At 40.4% G+C, this 26,702-nt stretch overlaps 1 protein-coding gene and 1 long non-coding RNA gene across 2 annotated transcripts in view; one reads left to right on the top strand and one right to left on the bottom strand.

Moving 5' to 3' along the window:
- ITGA2 (integrin subunit alpha 2) overlaps positions 1-24,235 on the top strand; it is a 109,015-nt gene extending 84,780 nt beyond the window's left edge. Inside the window, exons 18-30 of the mRNA XM_015535079.2 lie at positions 1,591-1,701; positions 2,243-2,325; positions 2,988-3,129; positions 4,262-4,354; positions 5,035-5,111; positions 5,198-5,281; positions 8,785-8,887; positions 10,548-10,658; positions 11,620-11,724; positions 13,574-13,687; positions 16,834-16,923; positions 19,691-19,807; positions 20,336-24,235. Coding sequence (XP_015390565.1) covers positions 1,591-1,701; positions 2,243-2,325; positions 2,988-3,129; positions 4,262-4,354; positions 5,035-5,111; positions 5,198-5,281; positions 8,785-8,887; positions 10,548-10,658; positions 11,620-11,724; positions 13,574-13,687; positions 16,834-16,923; positions 19,691-19,807; positions 20,336-20,416 — 1,311 coding nt within the window. The 3' untranslated portion in view covers positions 20,417-24,235. The remainder of the gene's footprint in view (positions 1-1,590; positions 1,702-2,242; positions 2,326-2,987; positions 3,130-4,261; positions 4,355-5,034; positions 5,112-5,197; positions 5,282-8,784; positions 8,888-10,547; positions 10,659-11,619; positions 11,725-13,573; positions 13,688-16,833; positions 16,924-19,690; positions 19,808-20,335) is intronic.
- LOC122240990 lies at positions 8,835-16,813 on the bottom strand. Its single transcript, XR_006220870.1, has 3 exons — positions 15,918-16,813; positions 13,232-13,393; positions 8,835-8,897 (listed from the first exon to the last, which is right to left on the bottom strand). It is a non-coding gene; the product is annotated as an uncharacterized LOC122240990 (long non-coding RNA).
- Positions 24,236-26,702: the final 2,467 nt, after the last annotated feature.

Here is a 26,702-nt window from a genome sequence, read left to right as displayed (position 1 = left end):
TATTCAGGGTCCTCACCACCAGTAATCTGGATTTGAACGTCCAAGGAATATGCAGATTTGAGGAGTACTCCCAGATATTTCTGATATAGATTGATGATACAGAGATTCCATCTCAAAAAATGTTAAGTATGATTTGGAAAAACAAAGTTAACACAGGAATTAAAATCCATTGATTGTTTTAATTTCTTGTTCGTATGAAAGAAGTCTTATTTATGAAGGTCTGGACCTTTTTTGTTAAGATGCTGACTATACAGATTCTTTAAAGGGATAAAAGCTGGCTCTCATTCTCTATTTTTGTGCTAAGTGGTAGATCAAATAAAACATGGAGCCCATTGTGGGGGAATGAAATCAGCCAGGCTGTCATTCATATATATATCCTCTTCACACAAATGTGTCCTTGTGAAGTTTTTAGAAGATGTGTGCGGTTTGGGTCAGTGCAGAGATCTTGTTTCAGTTAACACACTATATTGGATATCAACACCACACCCACTCTGTGCACCAACCCTGCAGCCAGCTAAGGAAACCTCTCCTTACAGTCAGGACGCCATGCTAGTCTTGCCCGCCAAAAGGGCTCACGGCAGGAGTAAATCCTGCCTGTGAATGGACTAGGTGATAACAAATATCACTAATCAGGAAAAGGCAAACTGGATTTTTAGGGTTTACCATTTGTAGAGATACTGTTCTTTCCTGACAAGAACTGAGGGCAGAGCGAAGTTGCTGTGAAGGCGGAGTGGAGAAGTTGTACTTGTAGCTGGGTAGAGTCGGCTTTAATAACTGCCAAGTGATACTCGCTTCATCTAATGCATGCAAGAGGCAGTGTCGCTTCTCACGTACATGAGGGCCAAAACTTGGGGGACTTGGTTTCCCATGTGGGAATCCCCTTTATCTGGCTTTGCAGAGCAAGTTAGGTTCTGACTAAGGAAGGGAGTTCTCTTGTCGTTGTCTGACACTGGCCCTGAGCACCTTCCCATCTAGGTCATAATATTCCCTCCCAAAGATTTGGTCAGGAAATCTAAAGACTATCTTAAATCTTGGCAGTAGGAACTGGAAAGACCTAGCCAACAACCCAAGAACCATGTACTGATAGAGAGCATGAGCGGGGGAGGGGTAGAGAGAGAGAGGGAGACACAGGATCTGAAGCAGGCTTCAGGCTCTGGGCTGTCAGCACAGAACCCGACTCGGGGCCCGAAGTCAAGAGCCGTGAGATCATGACCTGAGCCAAAATCGAATGCTTAACCGACTGAGCTACCCAGGTGCCCCAACAGATGCTTTAAGCATTAAAATTGGGCAGATCCTCTAAATATTTATAAACTACTTGTGTATGAATAGCCAGATCACTGACAAGCTTAACTAAGATATGCTGCTTCAGATTTTTACTGAACCCAAGTCTCTAGATTTCTTAATAGTGAAGAGGCTAAGAGCAGAATTAAGACCGTAAAGAAGCCAGAGTCTTGAAAATTCAAAACAAGGGTAACTCCACATAATTGAGAGCAGACTGTGTTCTTAATCTTGGACACATTTGTTGTCATTTTCTTGTTTTGAAGCTGCCGTGCCCTAAAAAACCGCTTCACTGTATCTCTGTGTGTTTAGAAGCCCTCTGATGTTGTCAGCTCTTTGGATCTGTGTGTCAACATCAGTCTGGAAAACCCTGGCACCAGCCCTGCCCTCGAAGCCTACTCTGAGAAGGCCAAGGTCTTCAGTGTAAGTGCGTTTTGCCCTTCTTGGAATTCAGACTGGCTAAGAAAGCTTCACGGTCCCTGCGGTACTGTTTGAAAGCTACCTAGGACAGAACTTTTCAATTGTTAGTCTTCTAAATGAAACACTCTTCTGTGTGAAATTCATCAGCCTGCAAGTCCCACGAAGACAGAAGTTTTTGTTGTCTTCCCTGCTCTATTCCCAGCCCCTTGAGTAGTGCCTGACCCACTAGAGGTGTTCAATAAAACCAAACACCTTGTGCTCACCGTCCACTTAAAAAATGTTACCAATACCTATGTTCTCTGTATCCCTCCCTACCCCCATCACATCCACATTCATCTTGCTACCCGAGGCAAATCATCACCTTGCATTTTGCATTTATCAATGCTTTTTCTTCCTGGTGTTGCTAACCATGTTTATATTCCCCAAATATTATTTTTGCATGGTTTTGGACTTTATATAAATGGAATAATACTACATACATTCTTCCACAATTTGGTTTTTAAGTCAAGAGCAAATGTGTAGGATTGTTTTTCCTTTTTTGTAGATCCCTTTCTACAAGGAATGTGGGGATGATGGAGTTTGCATCTCTGATCTAGTTCTAGATGTCCAACAGCTGTCAGCTGCTCAGTAAGTCTGCTTCAGAGCTCAGCGTAAAACGTAGAAATAAGACACAATAGGTCTCTTGATTCAAATGAGTGTTTATGGAGATTTTTTTCCTGCAAAAGAAACATCCATAACTAATAAAGATCTTTAAAATCTGAACTTCAGTTTTTACCATCCTTATAGGAGTAAAACAACAAGAAATAAAAAAACATTTGTATTTGGATGGCTCCTTTCCCTACAATGTGATGAAAGTCAATGAAGAAGAAAATCCAATAGCATTGACTTCTTTGTTGTCTGTATCATTTTACTATGAAGATAGTTTATTAAACACCTTTCTCAGTCTTCCAAATCTAAAGAGTTTTATCTTCTTATTTTTAAAATGAGTGAAGAGGGGCGCCTGGGTGGCTCAGTTGGTTAAGCGTCCAACTTCGGCTCAGGTCACGATCTCGCGGTATGTGAGTTCGAGCCCCGCATCGGGCTCTGTGCTGACTGCTCAGAGCCTGGAGCCCGTTTCAGATTCTGTGTCTCCCTCTCTCTCTGACCCTCCCCCGTTCATGCTCTGTCTCTCTCTGTCTCAAAAATAAATAAATGTTAAAAAAAAAAAAAATTTTTAAATGAGTGAAGAATTTGAACACTGGCCCTATTAACCTTAATAATTTTCTTCCTTTCCTTTTCACTTGTAACAGAGATCAACCCTTTATTGTCAGCAACCAAAACAAAAGGTTAACATTTTTAGTAACGCTGAAAAACAAAAGGGAAAGTGCCTACAACACTGGAATTGTTGTTGATTTTTCAGAAAACTTGTTTTTCGCTTCCTGGACCATGCCGGTATGTGATGACACCCTGTGCTCACTCCTCTTGTGTCTCCTGCTTGTTGTTAATTGGCCCTCTTCTTCACACTCCGATCCCGGTGGGCCGTGTGGCTGTCTGAAGAAGCACCTTACCCCTCAGTGTGCTCAGTCCCAACTTTGGGGCTCCCAACTAGTTAAACCACATGAGAACATAGCCTGGCCCTGTATCTAGACCAGTCCTGCTTCACAGCTTGGTCAGTTTTTCCTTTGCCCTGAGACTTGGCCAGACACCTACCATAACTCTTCTCAAGCCATCTGTGTGAGGAGGCCGCTGTGGTGCCGCACAGATCCTTCGAGCTGCACTTGCTCCGAGAGATGAGAGTCCCACAGCCGAGTCCAGGCTTTGTAACCACAGGCCATGCTACTGCCAAGAGGATGCATTCCAGCGAGGCCAGTTAATCATGTTGACTTGATCACTATACCAGGAACACACTTGGCCATGCACGCCCCTCTGGCCCCTCCTCTGCCACCAAGCAATGAACGGGAGAGGAGGGAAAAGCTGAGATTTCCCAAATTCCCTACTTGACAAAAGGATTAAAAATGGTTTCATCCAAGTTAAAATCAACACAAACTTAACAGATTTAACATTCTAAATCTATTCTGACTTCAATGCTTCAATTTCCTGTGCCAAATAAGAACTTCTTATTTCAAAGAGGAAAAAAAAAAAAAAAAACACAAGGAAAACTAAAAAAGATTCTTTAAGTTATTTAAAATACAAACACAACACATGATTTTGTTCTCTTTTCTTGAAACTACTAATTTCAAATATATTGAGAGAAAGGTATGTAATAAAGATAGCATTTCTAAATATTAAATTTATTCTGTGCTTTGGAAATAGAAGAACTAGGATTTACTTCTGGGGGAAAATTCCAGTATTTGACCTCACTTTTGGCTTATTGGGTGTCCTGTTAGCAATAAAAATAGTATATTAGCTATGTGGACAGTATAAGATTTTCAAGTCTTGGGGGACAATAGGTTAGTTCAGTGTGAACCAGTTCTACTGCTAAGATGTCCATGTGGTTTATACATCTTTCAGCATGTATGCAAGCACGTGCGCACACACACATGCAAAATAACTGATTGGTCATTGTTTCCTTGGTGTCTCTCAGGTTGATGGGACAGAAGTCGTATGCCAGATTGCTTCATCTCAGAAGTCTGTTACCTGTGATGTAGGCTACCCAGCTTTAAAGACAGAGCAACAGGTACAACTTGCATTTCATCCTCAAATCCACACTGGTCCCTCCTCAGCACTAGTGTTAATTCACCCCACCATTCCACCTTCTTTGTTAGGTACCGTTATTTGACAGGCCTTACAAAAGAACTAGCTGAGTATTTAGAGGAAGCTTTTAAAATATATGAATGTTGTAAATTATTAATAAAAGTGGGATTTTCTCCCATGCAATTCGTTTCAAAAGCACATACAATATGGAGAGTCCTTTCTTTCTCCCTTTCCCTCCCCACCCCTTTCTCTCCCTCCCTCCCACCCTCGCTCCGTTTCTCCCTTTCTCTCCCTCTCTTTCTCTCTTTCTTTAATTTATTGACCAACACTGGTCAGAGTGATGTACAGAGTCACAGATATCATTTGTTACCCCTGCTAAGCAAGTTTCACATCAGCACAGAGCTGTCAAATTCAGTGAAGGAGATATGCCTGTGATGTGATGATCTGTTATACATGTCACTTGAAAGGTAAGCCCTCTGATTCTAAAGGGGAGGCATGCTAAATGAAGCAAGGTGGACAAATAGATATTCTACAAAGATGAAAGCTTAAGGTATATAAAATCCAGATCAAATTGGAGTGAGTTTGCTTTTCTGGGAACCATTTTTTTAATTGGTCCCTGAGTACAAACCACCATAGATTAATGAGTTTTAATTTTGGTTATAGGTGACTTTCATGATTAACTTTGACTTCAATCTTCAAAACCTTCAGAATCAGGCATCTGTCAGTTTCCAAGCCTTAAGGTAAAACCTAATGAAGTCTTGAATTGATGATAGATGGCTTCAATAATAGTTCTCTTTAAGTAATTTCCTAATGTTCGTTCCAATAGCGAAAGCTCTGAAGAAAACAAGGCAGATAATTTGGTCAATTTCAAAATCCCTCTGCTGTATGACGCCGAAATTCACATAACGAGGTGGGTGAAACCGTGAGTAGCCTGTGGCCACTGATATCACTCGGTGTGGAACACATCTAGCTCATGACTCTCTACGTTTATTCTTAACTGGAAAATTTGAATTAAAGGTTTCTCCCTCGTCAAGTAGGACAGAGGAAGTTTAGGGACAAGTCAGTCCTTAGGAAAACCTTACACGGCTATTTCGGTTTATTGACCGAGAGCAATGCCAGAAAGACAGAGGAGCAAACTTTCTGCCACAGGCCGCAGGGTACTTCCTCTGCAGCCCTTCAGATGAGGGCCCAACCTTGCCAAAGGGTCAAAGCAGAACTCTCCGGACCCTTAGGAGGTGGCACCACTTTCTTCTCCATGCCTCTTCCTACTATCCACATGAGCTCTCAAGCAGTATCCCCACCCCTAAACACCAGAACTCCAAGCACAATGATCTGCACATAGTAGGTCCACCATAAACATTAAATTGAATCATAGAAAATTAGCTTCTGGGTGGAAAACTCCTGACTTAACATAATGGGTTTCTTCCCACCAAGAGGAAACGAGGCATTTTCCAATGAGGTCATCTATGAAGAAATGCTTTATTCCCTTATCTTGCCTGGCCAGAGCAAGTGTACCTGGGAGCAGGGGCAAAATGATACCAGTTGGTACTAGCTATCATGAGTTGTTCAGGGCAACAGGTGTCTTGAGAAGTGGCTAAAACGTGGGATACCAAAGATACTAATAGGGTGATGCATCACCTTAACCCCCACCAAGAAGTGAAGCAGGTTCACGGGCACAGACACACTAGAGCAGAGCCATGCAGGTACCCAACCTGCAGGTGATGCCCACCTTCGAGGCTGGAAACCAGAGTTCTTTACCTAGGGAGGCATGAAGGCAGTTTCCTATCACAGCTCAGTGGTGCCTGGAAAATGCACTGCACTGTATTTCCAAGAAGCCAGGGTGTGAACAGTGTTCAGTGACGGACTTGTCCAGTTCGCCACATCGCCCCAACCCCCAGAAGCATGGAACACGTAGATCATGCACTAGATCACCGAGCAGAAACAAAAAGGAAAATGTGTCATTATGTCTAGAGTGAGAGACACATGAGCAAAGATGAAAGAATGTTCCTATATCAAGTGAACTGCAAACAGCAAAAGCAAAAACAGATCCAGCCCAGTCATCCATCCCTGAAAAATTAATCTGTAACTGCAGATTCCAAAAGCACCTGCACTGTTGATAAAAGGATGGAAGACCAATGCATCCAAAGAGATTGAGATTACCACGTTACCTGATTTCTTCTCTTCCTACCTACATTGATTCTTATCCTATATGTTTTAGCTCAATACAACCTTTACATGATTCCACTCTCACACCATGGCCAATTTTTCCAGACAATTTTCCCAACATGAAATAAATACAAGACGAAAGTGGGACTTCACTTTCAGTAATATCTTAGCTCTGTATTTCTGTGATGGTAAATTGGATTTTAAATTGGACCGTCTGATGTCTTTTAAAATATACCTGAGAGGTGAAAAAAATTAATATGGGGAATTATGGTGTGTAAAAACTAAAATGGCTCCTAATCCTACCACCCAGATCATTCCTCTGGATTTGTTTTTAAAGAAAGACATTAAATGTACATGGATAGAAAATCCAAACATTACAAAAAGATATACCATAAAGTGAAGTCATGCCTCCAGCCTCCTCTGGCTCTGGTCATCCCATACATGACTCAGCTATTTTCTGAATACCTTCCAGATGCAAGGTTTGTTTATCTACCAGGATATATTCATGTAACACGGATGCACACATATTTACCCAAATGGAATAATAAAATCCTTCCTAATCTCACTTTTTCTTATATGATCTTAGAGAAGTTTATATATATGGACCTACAGATCTAACTTATTCTATTCCTGGCTGGATCATGATCTATGTATCCAACTCAAGATTAATGAGCTATTTGTTGTTTTGCATATTTATTTTGTTTAACCATCACAAGTAGTGCCGTAAAAAAAAAAAAAAAAAAAAAAAAAAAAACACACACCAAAATTAACATCTTTGCAAACTTTGTGAAAAAATCCTACCCAGTCATTGAGTGTATCCCTTAGCAACCACTTTGATAAATATGCAGTTATGTTGTGCAAGTATTATGGGTGGAAATCATGATAGAATTATTTCTAAAACAGAAGCCCCCTGAGTATAGCTAACTGCTTATAAATACATTGATCATCCACACTTAAGTAACTTAAGGAAAACTTAAGTAACAAATGGAAAAATGTCAGAGCTCTTTAAAATGCAAAAACAGAACATACTAATTTAGAAACTGTTCTTAGGGGGGTACACAGAGGTCTTCTGGACGGTAAAGAGAATAAATCATGCATATACAGCCAGACATTCTGTTTCAAATTCTAGTCAGTTTTCCCATTTTTCCATGTAAGGCTGAAAAATCATCGTTCCCTCTCATCTACATAACCTTGACAGATGCCACGTCTATTTAAGTCTACCTATGACATATTTTCCTTTTGAGAATTTGGGGGGAAATTTTTTAAACATAAAGACAAGAATTCAGTAAAGAAACCCAAAAAGTATCTCAGAAAATATCCAATTCAAATTTTTTTGGGAAATAGAATCAACATCCAAGAATTAGGTAATATGCAGTTATGCAGTTATGTTGTGCATAGTAGGAAGAACTATTGCTTTTCAGACTCCTACGCCTGTTTCCCACTCCCCACAGTCCTAATGAAGCTATCCTGGTTGGAATCCAGCTTCAGCCCCAGAAATGAGTGAGGAGGAGAGGGAAGGGTATCCAGTTATGTTGCAATTTGAGTGGTCCTGTGGGTATTCCTCTGATCTGGTCCTCACTTCACTTGGAAACCCTAGTTGGCAATTCCAAGCAAAGAGGTCAAATCATCTAATACCTCTAGGCCTAGTCTAATAAAACCTCTGGGTCAGCCATCAGAAAGGTGATTTCTACACTAGTCATGGAAAACCATGACCAACCTCAACTCAGACCAAAAGCATTAGAATTCGTTTGGAAATAGAGAAGGATAGGGAGAAGGAATGATAAAAGAAAATGTACACCCTGTTTTACAAGCACCCAATAACAAATACTGCAGGAACTAAAATCCTATCACTGCATTTCAGCCACCCAAGTGGAAAATCCTCTGGCTTATAAATCTATTCATCCAATCAACAAGGCCTAAGTGTGTACTGCATGAATACACCAGTCAGTATAATAGCAACCTTGGGGTCTGTCAGTTTTAAAGGAATACATTTGTACTTATTTTAGGAAATTTACAGCTGATAAACATATAACACAAGGAGCCTTGCAGAAAGATCATGAAAGGATAGGTTTTTAGAGGAATTTGTTTTAGCCTGAGAAACATAAGCCTAGAAATAGCAAGCTTTCATACCTTAATGTAAACTTTTACTTTTAATATAAGCTAGAAGGTATTTAAATAAAAGAAATATTAAGCTTCAAGAACAACAGCAAAACTAAGATATTTGACTTGACAAACATCTTCCAACAGATCCACCAACATAAATTTTTATGAAGTCTCCTCGGATGGGAATGTTCCTTCTGTCGTGCACAGTTTTGAAGATATTGGTCCAAAGTTCGTCTTCTCTGTTAAGGTTGGTAAGCCTGTCAAAAGAATACTAAATCATGGGGCACCTGTGTGGCTCAGTCGGTTGAGCATCCGACTTCAGCTCAGGTCATGATCTCATATCTCATGAGTGAGTTCGAGCCCCACATCAGGCTCTGCGCAGACAGCCTGGAGACTGCTTCGGTTTCTGTGTCTCCCTCTCTCTCTACCCCTCCACTGCTCATGCTGTCTCTATCTCTCAAAAATAAACATTAAAAAAAAATAATCAGGAGAAAGGGAAAGAAAAAATAAGGAAGCCAGGAAGAGAAGAAGAAAGTAAAATGTTGAAATATACCAGTGGTTCTCAAACTTGAGCTGCATTAGAATCACCTGGGGGAATGTTAAGACACATCACTGGGCTCCATCCTGACTTCCTGACTCAGTAGGTCTACGGTGAGCCTAAAGATGTACATTTCTAACAGGTTTCCAGGTATAGCTGATGTTGCTGGTCCAGGTGCTGTACTTTGAGAATCACTAAGACTCTTAATAAATAGCTGAGGCTTTTGTACATAGCTATGTGTTCTGGGTAAAAGATAATGGATATATTTTGAAAGTAAATGTTTAATATTAATCAACAATGTATTAATATAATGTTATTACTGTGGTCAAAAGTCTCTGGAATACAATAAATATGCCAATTTATCCTTGGAGACCACTTCTACTTGAGAAGCTAACCATTTGTATCCAAATTTCGTTCAGTCAGTCTCCATTGGCTATTAGTAAGCAATTATTAATCTAAAGATTGTTATCAATTACATAAAGGGAAAGTTGAAAAAGTTGTTATTTTATAATAAATTACAGAAAATTTGGAATGTAAAAAGAATTCATCCACGACCTTAAACGAATACCATTTTATTTTTACATTTCCTGCTAGTTAGTTACATGGTTACAACCTTAAGATTTGGTGATTAAAAAAAAAAAAATCTTTAGAAGTCCTGATTTGTGATCCAGATACTGGAATTTGTATCATGTGGCTAGTATTTGGCAACTACTTCTTTAATGGGATATTTAACCAATCAGTAGGAACAATAAAATAACATTCATAGAGTTTAAAAAGTATCAGCATTTGTACCAAGTGCTTTACATATGTTAACCTGTTTTGCAGGCTAGTTATAACGTTGGTAGAACTATTATTTCTATGGTTGTTGTTTAAAATGTTTAACAACCAGTAGGACATGATCTCTGGCCAATTAGAACAGACTCCCCACTCATGCGAACGACTGCTGTCTGCACATACTAAGTTGCTGACTATTTTTATTTTACAAATGAGGAAAACTGAAGGATAGACAGGTTATGTATCTTGCCCAAGCCACACTGCTAGTCAGGGGCCAAATGGGACTTCAGCCCTGGTAGCCCAGCTCAACAGACAGCAGGTGTTTTTAACAAACTCCTAAGTCACAACTTACGAGTTCAAACTGTAGAGGCTGAGATTCTCCACTAAGAGGTGAGACACACAGACCCGAGTGTGACTGCAAAGTAACAAGGCTTACTTTCAAATGGCCTCAGTCTTACCATTTAATAGTAGTCTTTACCACTTAATGGTCTTACCATTTAATAGCCCTCCATCAACACAGAGGTTATTGATCACTTTCTTTGCAACATGTGCATGATCTAGCAGTAACCAGAATGTTTTCTTCCATATTACATAGGTAACAACAGGAAGTGTTCCAGTCAGCATGGCATCCGTGATCATCCACATCCCTCAATACACCAAAGAAAAGAACCCGTTGATGTATGTGACTGGGGTGCACACAGATCAGGTAAGGGCAACTGAATTGCCTATAAAATTGTGCACTTTCAACATGGAAATACCCCATGAGGTTGGGGTGATCATGTCTCAGATCTTATGGATGGAAAACTTGAGAAGATAAAGGTTCTGCATCCTGAGTGCCAGGAAACTAGCAGTCAGTGTCCTATCAGAAGCAGGATACTGTTATAAGGAAACAATTACAGATGGTAGAAATTATTCCTAAAGCCTTGTTTTGGCCAGGTGAAGATCTGAGTGTGTCAGAGCCCTGTCCATTGAGTAGTTAGTTCACTGACAAGTATGAGGTCGAACCCACCACGGGAGAACAATTGGTCTACACAGCTGCAGTTAATAGCTAGTCTTTAAGACGCTGGCCTGGCCTTCCACCTGGTAGTGATCAACCCTGTTCCTCATTTTTATCAGCTGGGCCTCATGCCCAGGCCCAGGCCTACCCCCAGGCAATTAAATCAGAATCTCCAGGGCTAAGACTCCAGCACCAGAGATTCCATAAAAGCCCCCACTTCCAAGTGGTTCTAACATGCAGCCTGGGTTCAGAAGCACTGTGTAGCCAAATCCCCGGACACTGGCTCAGCCTTAGTCTGGCACTTAGAGCTGGTTCTACAGTAGTGTTATTCCTGTGGTGCGCATAGGTAACTACCGGAAATCGAAATCTTAAAATGGGGCACAGGAAAGAACCCTGAATCAAATCACTCACAACCTGCTGGTACTGCAAATGGTCTTAGTACGTACCAGGTAAGCACCCGCGCTGCCCCACCGAGTGGCGCCAGGAGGATTTGAATACTTCCAAGTTTGTGTTAATTGACTACAAGAAGTGTGGCCGGGTCAGTGATGTGAAAGCAACCTAATGATCCCTCCCCCGCCCAGACATGTGACCACAGGATGTCCTAACATGTTAAAAGGAACATCACAGATGACTTTGCTTCCTGAGACTGATTTGATGTCCTTCTTTGCAGGCTGGTGACATCAGTTGTAATGCTGAAATAAATCCACTGAAAATAGGACACACAGCTTCTTCTGTATCTTTCAAGAATGAAAATTTCCGGCACATAAAAGAATTGGTGAGGACAGGTTAACGGGGTGAAAGTTTCCTTGGGTGATTTATTGTTTTACCTGGAAATCAATGCACTTCTTTTCTCCTACCATCTCTTATGGTAGAACTTTCTCATTTTGGCTTTGATGGACTGTATGAATCAAGACTTAGAAAATACACTCTCAAATCCAGGGTATTAGGACTATTATGCCGGTAATAAAAAATACATGTTCCATATTTCATGAAATCCAAAGGATTCCATGTGAAACTACTGTTTTGTACCAGGCGCTTTGTAAGCATTGCAAAGAGCTGTGAGGGCAGCATGTGTGTGCTTTGAAGGTGAAGCTCCTTACATCTCCCTTCCACATCATCACTGATATCTTATTTAGCTGCTTAAAACACCTCTCTAGCCGCCTTCTCTGTTTTCCAATATTTCATTATCTCCTGCTCCAGAGCTATGCCCCTTTCTTTGAGAAAGAGGCTAGTCTAGTACTCAAATAGTAAATGTTTAGCAAACAGTAACCCTAAACAAACCATAGTTCTCCTCTAAGAACAACACGGAAATTCTGGTTTTCTTTTTTTAAAGTAACTATAGTAGAATTACAGTATAAATATGACATATCTAAACAGTAGTATGTAAAAATGTCCAGGAGAAATCATCTCAGAGTATGCCAAAATATTATACCTTTGAGCATTTTCCTTATTTTTGTGAAAATGTTTTGATTTTTGTAAAAGGGGTAACTGATCACTGTGAACACCCTAAAACTAACAGCACAAAAACACTACAAAGAAACTAAAGTCCTCTAGAAACTTAACAGCTGGCCACTCAGTATTCAATGAATATCCTTCTCTATATCTGTAAGTATTCATCCATACCAAGATACATGTACACTGTTACATAAACCGACCATGCTACCTTTTTTGATAGGTCATTCGGTCACTGAACATTTTTAATAGACTTTACTTTTTAGAGCAGTTTGAGGTTCATGGCAAAACTGAGTGGAAAGTACAGAATTTCCCAACTACTTTCTGCCCCCACTGTCCAAATCCCCTCCCACATCAGAGCGGTACATTTGACGAACCTACAGTGACAACATCATAATCATCCAAAGTCCATAGTTTACATTAGGATTTACTCTTGATGTCAGATATTCTATGGATTTTCACAAATGTATAATGACCTGTTTTCACAATTATAGTATCCTGACAGAACAGTTTCAATGCCTTAAAACTCCTCTGCATCCCATGTAGTCATCCCTCCCTAACCCTTGGCAACCACCGATTGTTTCACTGTCAACTATGTTTTTGTTTTTGTTAGAGCATGAGCAGGGGACAGAGGGAGGGGGACAGGTGGAAGAGAGACTCCGTCATAAGCAGGCTCCACGCTCAGTCCCACAACCCTGGGATCATAACCTGAGCCAAAATCAAGAGTCAGAGGCTCAACCTACCGAGCCACCCAGGCATCCCTTTATCAATTATGTTTAATGACTAAATTGCGCTGCATTTTGTGCATGTATATTTGATAACTTACTTACCTAGTATGTTGTGGATAAACACAATTATTTCATTTTGGGGGGTGTGTTTACTCTCAGAAGTAGTGACGCAATAAGCAGGCTCGATGTACTCTTCTCCACACATTTGTTATCTCCCGAGGCCTTCCATGCAGATGGGAAATGGCCAGAGTGTGCACCTTTTACCTTTTGAAGCAAAGCGACACAATCTCCTGAAGAAGGGTTATGACTACTAACAGTTCATGAGGTTGTCTGTTTCCCCAGATCCTGCCCAGCACTGGGTTTTATCTATCTTTAAAATTTTAGCATTTACTCTTTAAAGTCCATACTAACTCTCTCCTTTTACCATTGACTTCAACCTGAAAGAACTGTAGAAGTGCTACGTGTAGCAATGTTACCTGCTGGCTGAAAGACCTTCAGGTCAAAGGAGAGTACTTCCTTAATGTGTCTACCAGAATTTGGAATGGGACTTTTGCGGCAGTAAGTATAAGCTTTATTTGTTGGGTTTATCAATAGCAAGGGAGCAGAAGGGTTCACTGTCAATAAATTCATACCCTTTGACAAAAGTAGTATTCTGGCTAATATCAGCAGTGCCCAAATGACTCCAAGCAATTATATCCTGGAAGGCAACATGCTTCCATCCCTTTCCAAAGCTTGCCCAACCTGGCTGTGCCTCAGAATCATCTGGGGTGCTTGTAAAGCATCAGCTTCATGGACTCCATGCCAACCCACGACATCAGACTCTGACATGTCGTCAGGATCCCCTGTGCTGTCTTGGGGTACAATGAGCCACCTGCTTTGTCTTCATCCTCATGCTCTTGCTATTTCTGACTCCCTAGTCACCTGTACCATGCCCAAATCAAAGTGCCTATGTCTGTCTCCTTCCTTGAGCTCCCAGCTAATTGATCTCAACCCACCACGCAGATGAATCCAACATCAGGATCCATCTTCCTATGTTAGAGCCATGGGACTACTCTGCTCTCCTGTTTTACCCTTTCTTTGGTCAACTCCCAGTGTACACACAGCTTTTTCAATCATTTGTCTCATGAAAAGTTTAAAGAAGGTGCCAAAACAATGTCAATGTTTCCTGCCATTTCCCACGTTATGACTCTGTGGTAGTGATACCTGCTTTTGGCAGAGATTTCAGTAGCCCAGAATCTCAGCCTGGTATGACAAATATAGGGATAGACAGGGCTTCTTAAAGCAGACTGCGTAAGTAGATAGCTATTCATTTTAGCAACACTGGCTCTGATTGAGGCAGCAAAAAATTAGTCTGAAACACCCCTGAGCCGGGGGTCTTCATGGCTCTTCTGGATTTTTTTTAAAACAAATAATCAGTCCTCGAGGTGCTTACCAACCAAACTCTACTCCCCGTTTTCTAATCGCTTCTTGATCTCTGCAAGAATCCCATTCCCTGCTGTGGAATCTTGTTTAAGATTAGAAGACTAAGTTCCCTTTGAACTTGTCCATGGAACCACAATATAAGCAATATTCTTGGATAAAGACGTAACAGAAAGAGGAACAGTGAAAGGCAGGGAAGGGAAAAGGGAAGTAGGAGTGTGGAGGAGGAGCTCGGTTTTCTTCTTGCTGGCTTTTGTTAGTTACATTTACTTGCAAGGCTTGCAGATACCTCCAAATCCTGTAAGATGGGAAGCATGCAGTGAGCTACACCACCATCCCAGATGATGCAGTTTGGTGCCACGTTTCACCAATTGGTTCTTATCTCCTTGGAGCTGAGGAAGGAATGTTTTCCTAGCACCCTTTGCCAGCAGGGAAGGAAAACTGCTGTGCATCAAAATGCATTTGTGCCGGCTCTGTAAAAAGCATTTGGGTTTTTTGAGTTTGTGTAAAACTGTATTATTTTAACGGTAAGACTGTTTAAAGCACCTTCCTTTTCAAGAAGTTTTCAAGAGCAGCAATTTCATTTCTGGGAGCAAATTTCTGAAGAAATGTATTTACGCTTTTTCGACGTGGTTATGGTTAAGATGGAAAACTCCCATGAGAGTTATTGTCTGTCACACCCTACACATCTTCCTCTTTGACGAAAGGTCAAATGTTTATTCTCACCTTGTTTCTGGCTATTTCAACAGCCAAATGGATGTTCTCAGACCACCCAGGAGATCCAGTCTGAAATATGAACCTCATTTCCTGTAGTAGAGCCCATTAACATACTGCCTTTCAGCCTTTTTCTGATGCAGTGCAAGTGAACATTGCAAGTAATTTCCTCACAGTGATTGCTCAGGCTTCCAATGGCATTGTTGGCTGCCATTTCTAAGGCAAAGCCTTGTTGAATGCCAGCTGGTGTTACTTCATTCTCTCAGGTATGCATGGTGTAACTACCACTGCTTGTTAACCCTGCAGGATATCATGTACACAGTTGCGCAAAGGGCCAGGTTTGGGAGGGCAGGTAGGTCAGTGTAAAGAAATTCTTTTTAGTCTACAGGGACTGTGAAACCAGCATCACCTAACTGCTTTTTTTTTTTTTTTTAAGGAAACAATTGTCAATACTCTAAATGTTTCCCCCAATAATATGTTTAAGATACAAATGATCAGGGTAACTTCTGATGCAATCTTCCATCTTGAGAAAATTAAGACTAATCAGAGACTGGGGGTCGGAGTCGGTGGGGGGTGGGGCGGAAGGAGGAAATAAATTGCTCACTTTTGGATATGCATTCTTTTTTTGGCTCCCAGATATAATTTAGCAAATTACCTCATGTGGTATGTTGAAACATGTGCCTTGGTAACCAGAAAAACTGAATCCTAGTAGCCAGAGCATATGAAGGCAGGTCTCCAATCTGGACATTGTATGCTATTTCAAAGCAAGCATCAGTCCCGAGAATTGCATTACAGAAAAAAACAAAATACACATCAATAATGTATCCATTGAAAAAGAATTTTCTTGTAACTAGATCCAGGAATACATGTAAAAGCTATTTCAAGTTAGGTGGTTACTAGTAACAGCATAAAATCTGTGTCCTTCCTATATGTCTGCACCAAACACAGTATTTTTTTCTATAGAAACACTTAGATTAGGAAACCTGAAATTACTCATGTAGCTTGACAAAAGGTTCAGGGTGTCTGCTGCTGACATGCATGGTCAAGTCTAAGTGTATTTCTACTGTTTTTAATTTGATTTTCCATTCCATTATTTGACTTAGGTAAATCTATAAAAACATCAAGCTTGCAACTTTCCCTCATGTTGAAAAACTTCATAAAGTTTTAAAAAATCTGAACCGTGATCTTTCCCAATTAAAAGCTTCATTTCTAAACCTTTGTTTTTTGGGTTTTTTTTTTTTTTTTTTTTTTTAACTGTTTTCAAGTTAGACCTGAGGAGCTCTTTTTAACCTACAATGCCTGGACTTCATCCCCAACGCCTGCACCCCCCTTCCCGCTGAGGTTTAATTTGCGATTGTGGCAGGGCCCGCCCACCCCACGTGTTTAGTCTCCCAGGTCCTTCTCATACGTGGTCCTCCACAGATCACCAACTCAAGAACACCAAGATTCTGGAGTCTTCAGAGCTGCCATTTGCTCTTGTCCTTTCCCTCAAGGAAATAAATAATAAACAGGCCAATTTCATGCGTTCATTTCTGCTAAGATAAAACATGTTTTTTATTTCTATGTTCCAGTCAACTTTCCAGACAGTACAGCTGACCGCATCTGCAGAAATAAACACCTATAACCCTCAGATATATGTGATCGAAGAAAACACAGTCACGGTGAGTATACCTTATCACTCCTAGTAGGCACTGGTCTTTGATAGGCATTCCGTTTCTGAAAACTTGAGAGTAGTGGTTCTTCTCACCTACATGGCTATAGAATATAACTGAAACTCTAAAAACCTAATGTGAGGTTGAGCTTTTTGGCAAAGGTATCTGCTACTCAAACAAGTCCAGTGAAGTACTTGTCCTCCACATTCCCCACCCCCACCTCCCCTTGTTGGCAAAGCTGGACCAGCAGTGACAGTGCAGCAGAAGGCACAACAGAGGGGGTTCATCTTACTTGTGACTCCTTCCTCCGTGCCTAAAGCAGCACCACCAGCTCTTCCTTCCTTCTCTTGATTTCACAAAACAGTCTAGGTCACAGGCCATAACATTCAGGTCATTCTTATTTGAATCATAGATTGTATTTTACAGTATTTTTTAAAGAGAAAGTGCTTAAGTATGCTTAATAAATGAGGCATTTATTAGAGGGCTTTTTTTTTTTTTTTTTTTTAGTATTCCTTATAGTTACATACTGGCACTGTGTATAGGGTCCATTCATTAGTTCTTATAGTCTAGAAAATTATAAATGTTCCCCTTGATATAAAACAAAAAAAGGGTCTTGCAAAGAAATGCACTTTTAGAGAAAACAAAGGCTCACTGTTCTAAGGGCTGGCACAGGACAACTTTCCTTTGCAGTGAGCCTCTGGTTGGAATATGCCATATTTAGAGCAGGATTTCCATGCTCTGCTAATCTGCTGGCAGAGCCCTTTCCATTTTTCCTCCTAATGCTTTTGTTACAAACTAGAAGCCAGTTTAAGACTCTATCCCAAAGACCAGCCTGGCAGCTGGCCTCAGTCCACTGTTGTAGCCATTAAAAAGCCAATGGCCCTGTGAACTCTGGACCTCTCTCCATACTTGAGAGTAAGGCTCACACACGGCCCTGGTATCTCACTCTGGTCCCAGGGGAAATTATTCCAAAAGAGGATGCTGTTTGGCCTCTGGCTTAAGACCCTCAGTCAAGGCCCACACCCACTCTTCAGAGGCTGGGGCATGGAAAATCAGAAATGGAGCCAAAGGAAATGTGGACTTCAAATTCAAAGTATTATGAACTTAGCAGTACTATAGATATTTTAACAGTTCATTTTAGAAAAATGTAGTGTTCAGACTATCTGAATATCTGCTGAGGTCTTTGTTTTTTTTTTCCAGAAAGTACTAGTAAATAAGTTATAATTTGAAATTAGCAATTTTAATGAACCTTTAGATTTTTTTTTTCTTGGTTTTCTCTGAGCAATATTGGTAAATAACAAAGGCCAACTATTAATTGTCTATGAAACTAGATTTTGAATCCAAATATTCTAGATGATTTTTTGAATATTTGGAATCCAGATAATAATCTGACCTATCTCTCTATAGGGTAGATTAAGTGATTCTTAAATTTGTTTGAACTCTGGTCCATTTAAAAATCTGAGAAAAAAATTTATACTCGTGGATCCCTTTGGATCCATGGACCCCAGACTGGGAGATTCTGGAATGGAGAGTAAAGATATGACTGCCATTAAGCAGTGAACTATATGAATTCAGTTACTTTATTCCTAAATTTATAAAGCCTTATTTTATCCCTTGAAAATACAAATGAGAAGTAACAGAATTACCAAAAGGCCAGACTCAAATTTAGTCCAACTCATAAATTCTGTGATAAGCAGCAGCTTGTCTGCCATGGTCATGTAGTATTCAACCAATCAGTAAGATTTTTGTTACCTTGCTTTGCCCACAATGTAGTTCTTAGTATTCTTAATACACTTTGTGGAGGAAATGGTAGTGATTCTTTCTGTAACTAAAAACATATATATACGTACACACACATACACACAATATATATATACAGTAAAACCTTGGATTGTGAATAACTTGTTCTGCGAGTGTTCCGCAAGACAAGCAAACATTTCTAATAAATTTTAACTTGATCAACGAGCGATGTCTTACCATAGGAGTAGTCCGTGATGCTGAATATCACATTGTCACAACTGAGCTGGTGGTTCCCGAAATTCGCTTTGATACACAAGTACTTTGGATTACAAGCATGTTTCTGGAACAAATTATGCTTGCAAACCAAGGTTTTACTGTATATAAAATATACAGTATTTTACCATTAGAACTCTTAGGGCTGCCATTCTATTACAGAGTCACAAAGATTCCCAGGAAGTGGACATAAAGGATCACACACAGCCTCCAGGGCAATTTATCACTGAAAAGGTCAACTTGAGCCCTGAGCTATTAACTATCACTTTTTAACAATCCACATCAAATACTCTTGAGTGAGAGTTAAGTGAAATCAATATTTAGAAGCCCGGTACAAAGCTGCTGTTGCTTAATCACAAGGCATCTGAGTTGTTGATTTGTTTGGTCTTTGGCCACCCCTGCCCCCTTCCAAGTTTGGACTCCAAATGCTGTCATTTGACAATGAGACTGTCTGCCAGAAACTAAAGTTCCTATTTCATAAATAAAGCATCTAAAGTTGTCAGAGATGACATAACCACTAAATACGGACACAATTAAAGGGAGGAAACTAGAAAACTTGTATTCTTTGCCTGTACTTTGCAGAAGCATTTTCTCTAGAAATTATACTGCACAATGTTTAGCTGAGGAATGAGATCCTGACCGAGTGACATCACCTTTCTAGACCACCATTAATAAAATCAGAGACTTTGAATAGACCATCTCACTTTTTTGGGGGTGCTACCATTAGTTAACTCAATTGTTGCATATATACATACATTTACAGATTCCCATTACGATAATGAAACCCCATGAGAAAGCTGAAGTACCAACTGGAGTTATAGTAGGAAGTGTAATTGCTGGAATCGTTTTGCTATTAGCTCTGGTTGCAGTTTTATGGAAGGTAAGAAAATTATCATACTTAAAAATATGGGGCTCCTGAATATAAAAATATGGGGCTCCTGAATATATCTGTCTTGAATTTCCTTATCAAACAGTAACCTTAAGTTTTATGTGGTACCTACCTCCATCATAAGAGAAAAGGAAAGGCAAATTTATTTGCAAATTCTCACATCCGTTCCTGAAAACCATCAGTAAGGATTTTATATACAATATATAAAATGAGGTCTGGATCCCGATACGTTTTTTTCCAACCTGCCTTTTATCCAGACCCCTGAATGTTTTGTTCAGGTACCAAAAAAACAAAACAAAACAAAACAAAAAAAAAACCAGACCCTGGAAAATGTATGCTGTTCAGTTCAACCCTGTGTATTATTTCCTCACTGAAAAGCTGAGACCAAGTCATAGTCTGCACATCATCCTCTCCAGAGCCCCAGAGATTCCCACAGGGGCTTTAGTGGGCAGCCAAGGGGGTCTGAGGCCCCATAACAAAATAATTCACACGTGGTAAAAACTGTACATCACCTTACAGCTTGGCTTCTTCAAAAGAAAATATGAAAAAATGTCCAAAACTGCGGATGAGATTGACGAGACCACAGAACTCAACAGCTGAGCCCCACGGCGGTCTCACTGCAACGTGAGCTGTGGCAGCACAGCCAGGGTTTGCTGTTTGTGTGAATGGATTTGTTTTAAATCCCAGTGCTTTATGTGTAAGCGGTAAAACTCGCCTGATACTTTACGAAAACTGCAGGTCAGTTTGGGAAGAAGAAATTGGGTTTTTTTTTTTTGGGGGGGGGGGGCTAGGAGTAGAAAGGGTAAAAGACGGATTTTATATGGGCGGGGGGTGGGGGCAGGGAGTGACCTTTACACTGGCTGGTCCAGAGTTTACATAATGTGCATTGTGTCAGAAACATGAAATGCTTCCAAACATGAGAAGTCTTAAAGAAAAATAGAACCTTTCTCAGATTTGGTGGGGGGAACCCCAACCATTTAAAGTGATTGTTTTTAAACAGTGACCACAAGAGTGGAAGTACTTGGCCTAGCTATATAATTAGCTTGGATACTGAGGTTGATGGGGGGAAAAAGACAACACAGGTCTTCAACTTATGCTGGTCATCCAGAGCTGTCACAGAGGTTATTTTAAGTGACCTTTTTGTTAATGAAGGTATAATTTGCTGCTGTTGGCCTTCTCAGAGTCCCTTTTTTGCTATGATCTATTTATCAAAACAATCTTGGATACCTGGTAGGAGCCTAGAGTATGCTTCCTACAGAGGAAACCTCCATTTAAGGGGGTGGGGGCTGGGAGGGTAGTTTAGAAGTCAAATGCAAACTTTAAAATCTGTATCACAACATTGATGGTAAAATCCTATCTACTAGAGGCCCAGCCTGTGCCAAAAGAAGTAGGAAGTTCCCTTTCTCCTTCACCATGCACAGCTGGCTGACTTGACTGCCTGGCAGGGACCTAGTTTGAATTTATGGAAGAGGAGTAATTTCTTTGGCATCCTTCCTCCTTCCGTACTAAACCACTCTTGCACCTACCTCCTGGTGTCCCCATCTTCCAGAAGCCCACTAAGGTGTGCCTTCCTCTCCAGTAATTCAGGGTTAGCCACCTCCCTTTGGCCTTCATCCAAATCTCCAATTCGTTGGAGCAGCTGCTCTACACCAGGTGTGAGGAAGAAAAATCGTCTCACTTACCTACTTGCATGAATAATCCCTTTAACTCCAGGGAGCTATTTTCCTTTATTGCTAAACAAGTAAGAAAAATAAGCCACGGTGAATTTCTAATTGTTGGAATTTCAGGCAGTGCAAACAAAGTACAAAACAAAATTCGGGAATTTGCAAATTACGAGGAGACCTTGGAAGCCCCCAAATTAGCAGGTGCACCCTCTGTGCTTGTGTGTTGCCAGAGGACTTAAACTTTCAGAAGAATGACTCCCACCTGGGCAAGTATGCTCATTAGGTAGCTCCTTAGGTCCCAACTCCTGGAACACTTATTTGGTCAAAAGAGGATGAAACCCAGTGGTCCATATTTTAACAAGCATCCCAGTCACTAACGTAAACGGACTGCCTTGGAATGCCACCTGTTTCTCCTGCACCTTCTTTTGTTTGAGCCCACACACTCTCCAGGAGGGACTGGGAGAAAGGCAGAGGCAGAGGCAGAGGCAAAGGCAAGTGGGAACTATTTAATGTCAGAAACTGCATACCTAAAGCTTTGGACAAATCACTTGGCCTCTTTAAACTACAGTGTCCTCATTATAAAATGAGAAGACTGGGTTGGAGTTCAGCAGCAATGCTTTTAGTTTTGAAAGTTGAAGATCTGGATTTCTTACAATTACAGACAATCCTCAAAAAACCTGACTCTGAAAACAAGTACGTGCCTGTGTGCATCAGGCCCAACTGCTCTTCTGGCCTGGCTCCTGCGAGCTATCTAGAGCTATCTGTGTTGTCTGGTAACTTATTTTGTATTTGACAAAGCAAAACAAACCAGGTGGAAAAATCAGCCATAAAATGGCAGGGGCTTATAGCTTTGGCTATCTCTAGATGTGCTAAAGCCCAATTCTTATAACAGCTGTGTGGATTCAAATACTTTGAGTCCAAAATTTTTTTAAAGAGTGGAGGAAAAACCTAAGTTGATAAAGAATATTTAAGAAACCATGTAACTACTGTGTACATATACAGACTAGTTCTTCAGGGTGCTATACAAAGAATTCTAGCAGGTCATTCCTTTTATTTCACTCTGCCTCGCCTTTCTTACAGAAGCACTAAACTGAGGTCACATGCCCACGGCGAGCTTGAGCGCTTTGGCCAAGCCGGGGCTTAGGTAGTGTACCTCGTCAGGACTGTCTCCATGAAGCAGCTGGCTTACTACAACCTAAAAACTTAGCCACTGGTCTCTGTGCCATTTATTCCACTGGGGCAGGGTTTCTTTGCCTTGGCCCTGCTGACAAGGGGCTGGGTGACTCCTTGCAGGGGGCTGTCCTGTGCACAGTAGGGTGTTGAGCAGCATCCCTGGCAGTTACCAGGTGCCAGGAGCATCCTCTCTCCCAAGTTGTGACAATATACAAGTATCTCCAGATACTGTATCACACTTCCTGGGAGGCAAAAGTCACCCCAACGGAGAAGCACTGCGCCAGGAGCAAGTGGCCTAAATGGGCAACAGATTTGAGGCAGGGGCTCTAGTGAGGAGTATTTCTCCAACACTTTTAAGCAAAGGCGAGTATTTAGCCAAGAAATCAAAGAACAAAACCCCACTGCTTGAAAACAAGTTATGTATTCCTAGTCAGCCTTACTTTTGCTTTAAAAGTAAGTATAATATGGGGCTTAAAAAACACCATCTTAAAGTTTCCATTTCATAAATGGTATATATAGACAAGATCTGTAGAATGTGATTAAAAAGAGTTGCTTCATGCATGGCTGCCACACAAGCCATATAAAATAGTAAAATAGTTTGTAAAGAAGCTGCATTGAGACTTGAAATTGTGCATCATTCATTTTAGTAGCAAAAGAACTGGAGATTTTTTTTCTAGCTGGCAGTGTTCTTTATAAAATAGAAATTATTAACTGTGAAAAAGAACTAAACCCAATTTATCCTAATCACCTAAGTGATTATACAAAAAACTATCATAAAAAGTATAATTTTATAATGTATTTATCTCTCCTCATATACAGCTGTAAGTTATTAAAAATCTCCCACGCTGATGGTGCGGAGCCTGCTTAGGATTCTCTCTCCACCCTTCCCCGACTCGCTCTAACAAAAAACTTAAAAATATATATATATATCGATTAAGACCTTAAACGGAAAATAGGATCCCTCAAACTGAGCACCGTGGCCTAACTTTACTTTTTCAATTTGCACACAAAAAATACCTGCATACATGACTTTTCAGGACTATGCCCTTCATGTGTATTGACAAATACCCATTTTAAACAATTTGAAAGACTAAACATCTAGAGGTAGAAGATAAACATGAGGGTAAAGTCTGAAATAAAAAGTGTTAACTACTTCTTTGAACCTTAAAGGATGAAACCATTTTTTTATATTTACATATGGCTACATTTTCATCTGTACCTGGTTTATTTTGACAGATAAAATGTATATATTGCACGACTATGTTAGAATTGTACATTTTCTAAAGAGAAAGGATCTTGGATATTTTCCTTCATGTAAAGTATAAATCTTTAAGATGTGATTAAGTATATTTGTTTTTGATTAACTGGTTTTTGCCTTTTTTCTCTCCAAAAATATAAAAATGAATGTATCATGTTCATCAAGTTGCACAACTCATTTGATTCCTGAGAAATCATTGGAAAAGTAATCAACATTAACAAGAAAAGCTCTTAACTAAGAATGAGACTCTAAAGTGTTTTTTAATTATAAACCACTCTTCATACCACATTACTAAATTATAATTAAAGTTGTTTTGAAAATAAAGTTACTGACTTTGGACTTCTGATTTTATGGCTCGTATATTTCAGTGTATTTATTGTATGCACTCACCCTGCTTCAGAACACGTTCAAGACTCCATGTAAGAATGAGGATGTATCTAATTTCTTACATTACTAGCAGTGACCACAGGCTGTTTTGTAAGAACCTTCAATTGCCTTCATAGTTTACGGACTAGATGTAAAACCTTGCTTCTAAACGTGTGGTCCACAGATAGGCAGCCCGGCATCATCTGGGGCCCATTACCAAACGTGTATCTCCACGGCATCCAGAAGTGAATTCGAAGGGAAGTTTAACAAGATTCTCCAACGAATCACGTTCCATATTGAAAGTTTGAGAAGCACTGCTCTAAAGCACAACTTCTCTCTCCAAACGTGTACTTGGAAGAGAGAGAAAAAAAAGTTGGCCAAACCATTGCAACTTGCCAAAACATTCAGGGTTTTTGTTTTTTTTTTTTTCTACTCTGGTTTTAGTAGTAAGCAGGAGGGTTTAAATATTTTAAGGATTAAATATGCTAAAGGTATTAGGTGTTGTGAAAGCTACGTATCCAGCTTACCGACTGGCCCTCACTGTACAGACTGGTGCATCAATGCAAAGCTTGGGTGGCACATGTTTCCATTTCCATGGATACACACGTGTCTCCCATTCCCGCATCAGGTGATCGCTCAGACGCCTTCCTCAGCCCTGCCCATCTCAGTCCCGGTGAACCAAGTCGTAAGGGCCGCTGACTGCAGAACCATCACAGTGCGTCTCGTACACATCGCACATTAAAATACAACCATGAACAAAAAGAACATTAGCTCTGGCACAGAATAGACCCGTATTCCCAAATTGGAAAATAATTTTATAATTACTCATTTTTTTTTTAAAGTAATTCCTTTTACTTACTCTACATCACCTTTTAAAAACTATAAACAGCATTTTAAAAACTTCCATCCTCATCCTATCGTATAACTTAAACCCTTAATATTTTAAACTCTGATACCAATTAAGCAATGGAAATAATTGTACTCAAAGTCAGACACTACTTTAAGAACCACTCTGACCTAACTTAAAGAAAAAGGCTAACTAAACTGAACTTTTTGGCTCCATGCAAAAAGTTTTTGCATAGAAAAGTAACCGACTAAAAAAACCTCACTCAAGTTGCTCTTACCTTAGCCCTGGCTCTACTGCCCTCTGCTGGGTCAGCAACTAACTACATCATAAATCATTCCTGCCTTAAGATACCATGTTCACAAACTCCATGCCCAATAAGTAACTAAGTAAGATGTTACAGAATGGCCCAGGGGGAGGAAGTGGAGGGGAAACCTACCCACTCATGCATTTAACCAGATACCTTTACACACACATAAGGGCTACAGCTACACGTGTCAGGTGTGTTTAATTGGAGCACAATACTCAACACCAACAGCACTTTTTGGTGCATAGTAGTGGTTAGGGCACACCTGACAGAGACAAGTCCCTGACCTCAAGAAGTCTGTAGTCTGGTGATAGGAATAAACTAATAGATACAGTACAACTAATGCTACAGTACAGTAGCATTAAGGGCCACAAGAAGATACAAGGCAGGGTAAAGGAAGGGGATTCCGGTTTTAAATACGGTAGAGAAGGCTCTCTGAGGAGGGAACATTTAACTGGGGACTTGAAATAGTGAGGAAGCAGACTATGGGAATATCTGGGGGAAGAGCATTCTACACAAAGAGACAAGGAAGGACCCTATGACAGAATAAGCCTGCTACATACCAGCCACAGCAAAGCAGGGGGCTGGAGCAAGGTGAGGGGCAGGCGGGAGCCCAAGCATATAGACCATAGACCACGGTGAGGACTGTGGGGCTCCAGCATGGGATTAGCTCTCCGAAGGCTCTGAGGAGGATGAAATGACCCACATGGGAGAAGGAAGAGTGTCAGGAGGGGTGCTGTCAGCAGGGCCACAACAACGGTCCAAGAGAAATGGAGCGGTGGCTTGGACGAGAGTTGCGGCAGCGGGATTCAGAAGTAGCAGCTAGATTCGAGAGACATCCAAGAATCTGTTTTCAAATTCTCCAACAGGTTCATTCAAGGATTTGAGATCAAGACTCAAACTACTGGCTTCTTGACCACTACTTCTCACAATAAACTGAAATATACTAGAACTCTAACATCATACCCAAAGGACAAAAATATCCACAAAATCACAAAATACTTCACTCACTGACCATCTACTATTACTTTCAAAGAAAATAAAATGCTTTCATTTTGCTTCTCATTGAAAAAAAAATATAAGTAATTTGAATTTCCTACTTCATGGAATGGTATGTCTACCACAGGCATCTTTCCTCACATTTAAATTTACTCCACCATTTTTTCCCTAAAGTCTTTCCTCTATTTGTGGCTCCTGCATAAGCCTTCATCCTAACACTCATTTTTTTTTTCTCCCTTTTGTCCCACTGGTGTAACACAAGAGACTGTGTTTCA

The sequence above is a fragment of the Panthera tigris genome, chromosome A1 (genome assembly GCF_018350195.1).
Source record: "Panthera tigris isolate Pti1 chromosome A1, P.tigris_Pti1_mat1.1, whole genome shotgun sequence".
NCBI classification, from domain to species: domain Eukaryota; kingdom Metazoa; phylum Chordata; class Mammalia; order Carnivora; family Felidae; genus Panthera; species Panthera tigris.
The sequence above is the reverse complement of the archived record's forward strand: the minus strand, read 5'-3'. Positions and strand labels throughout refer to the sequence as shown.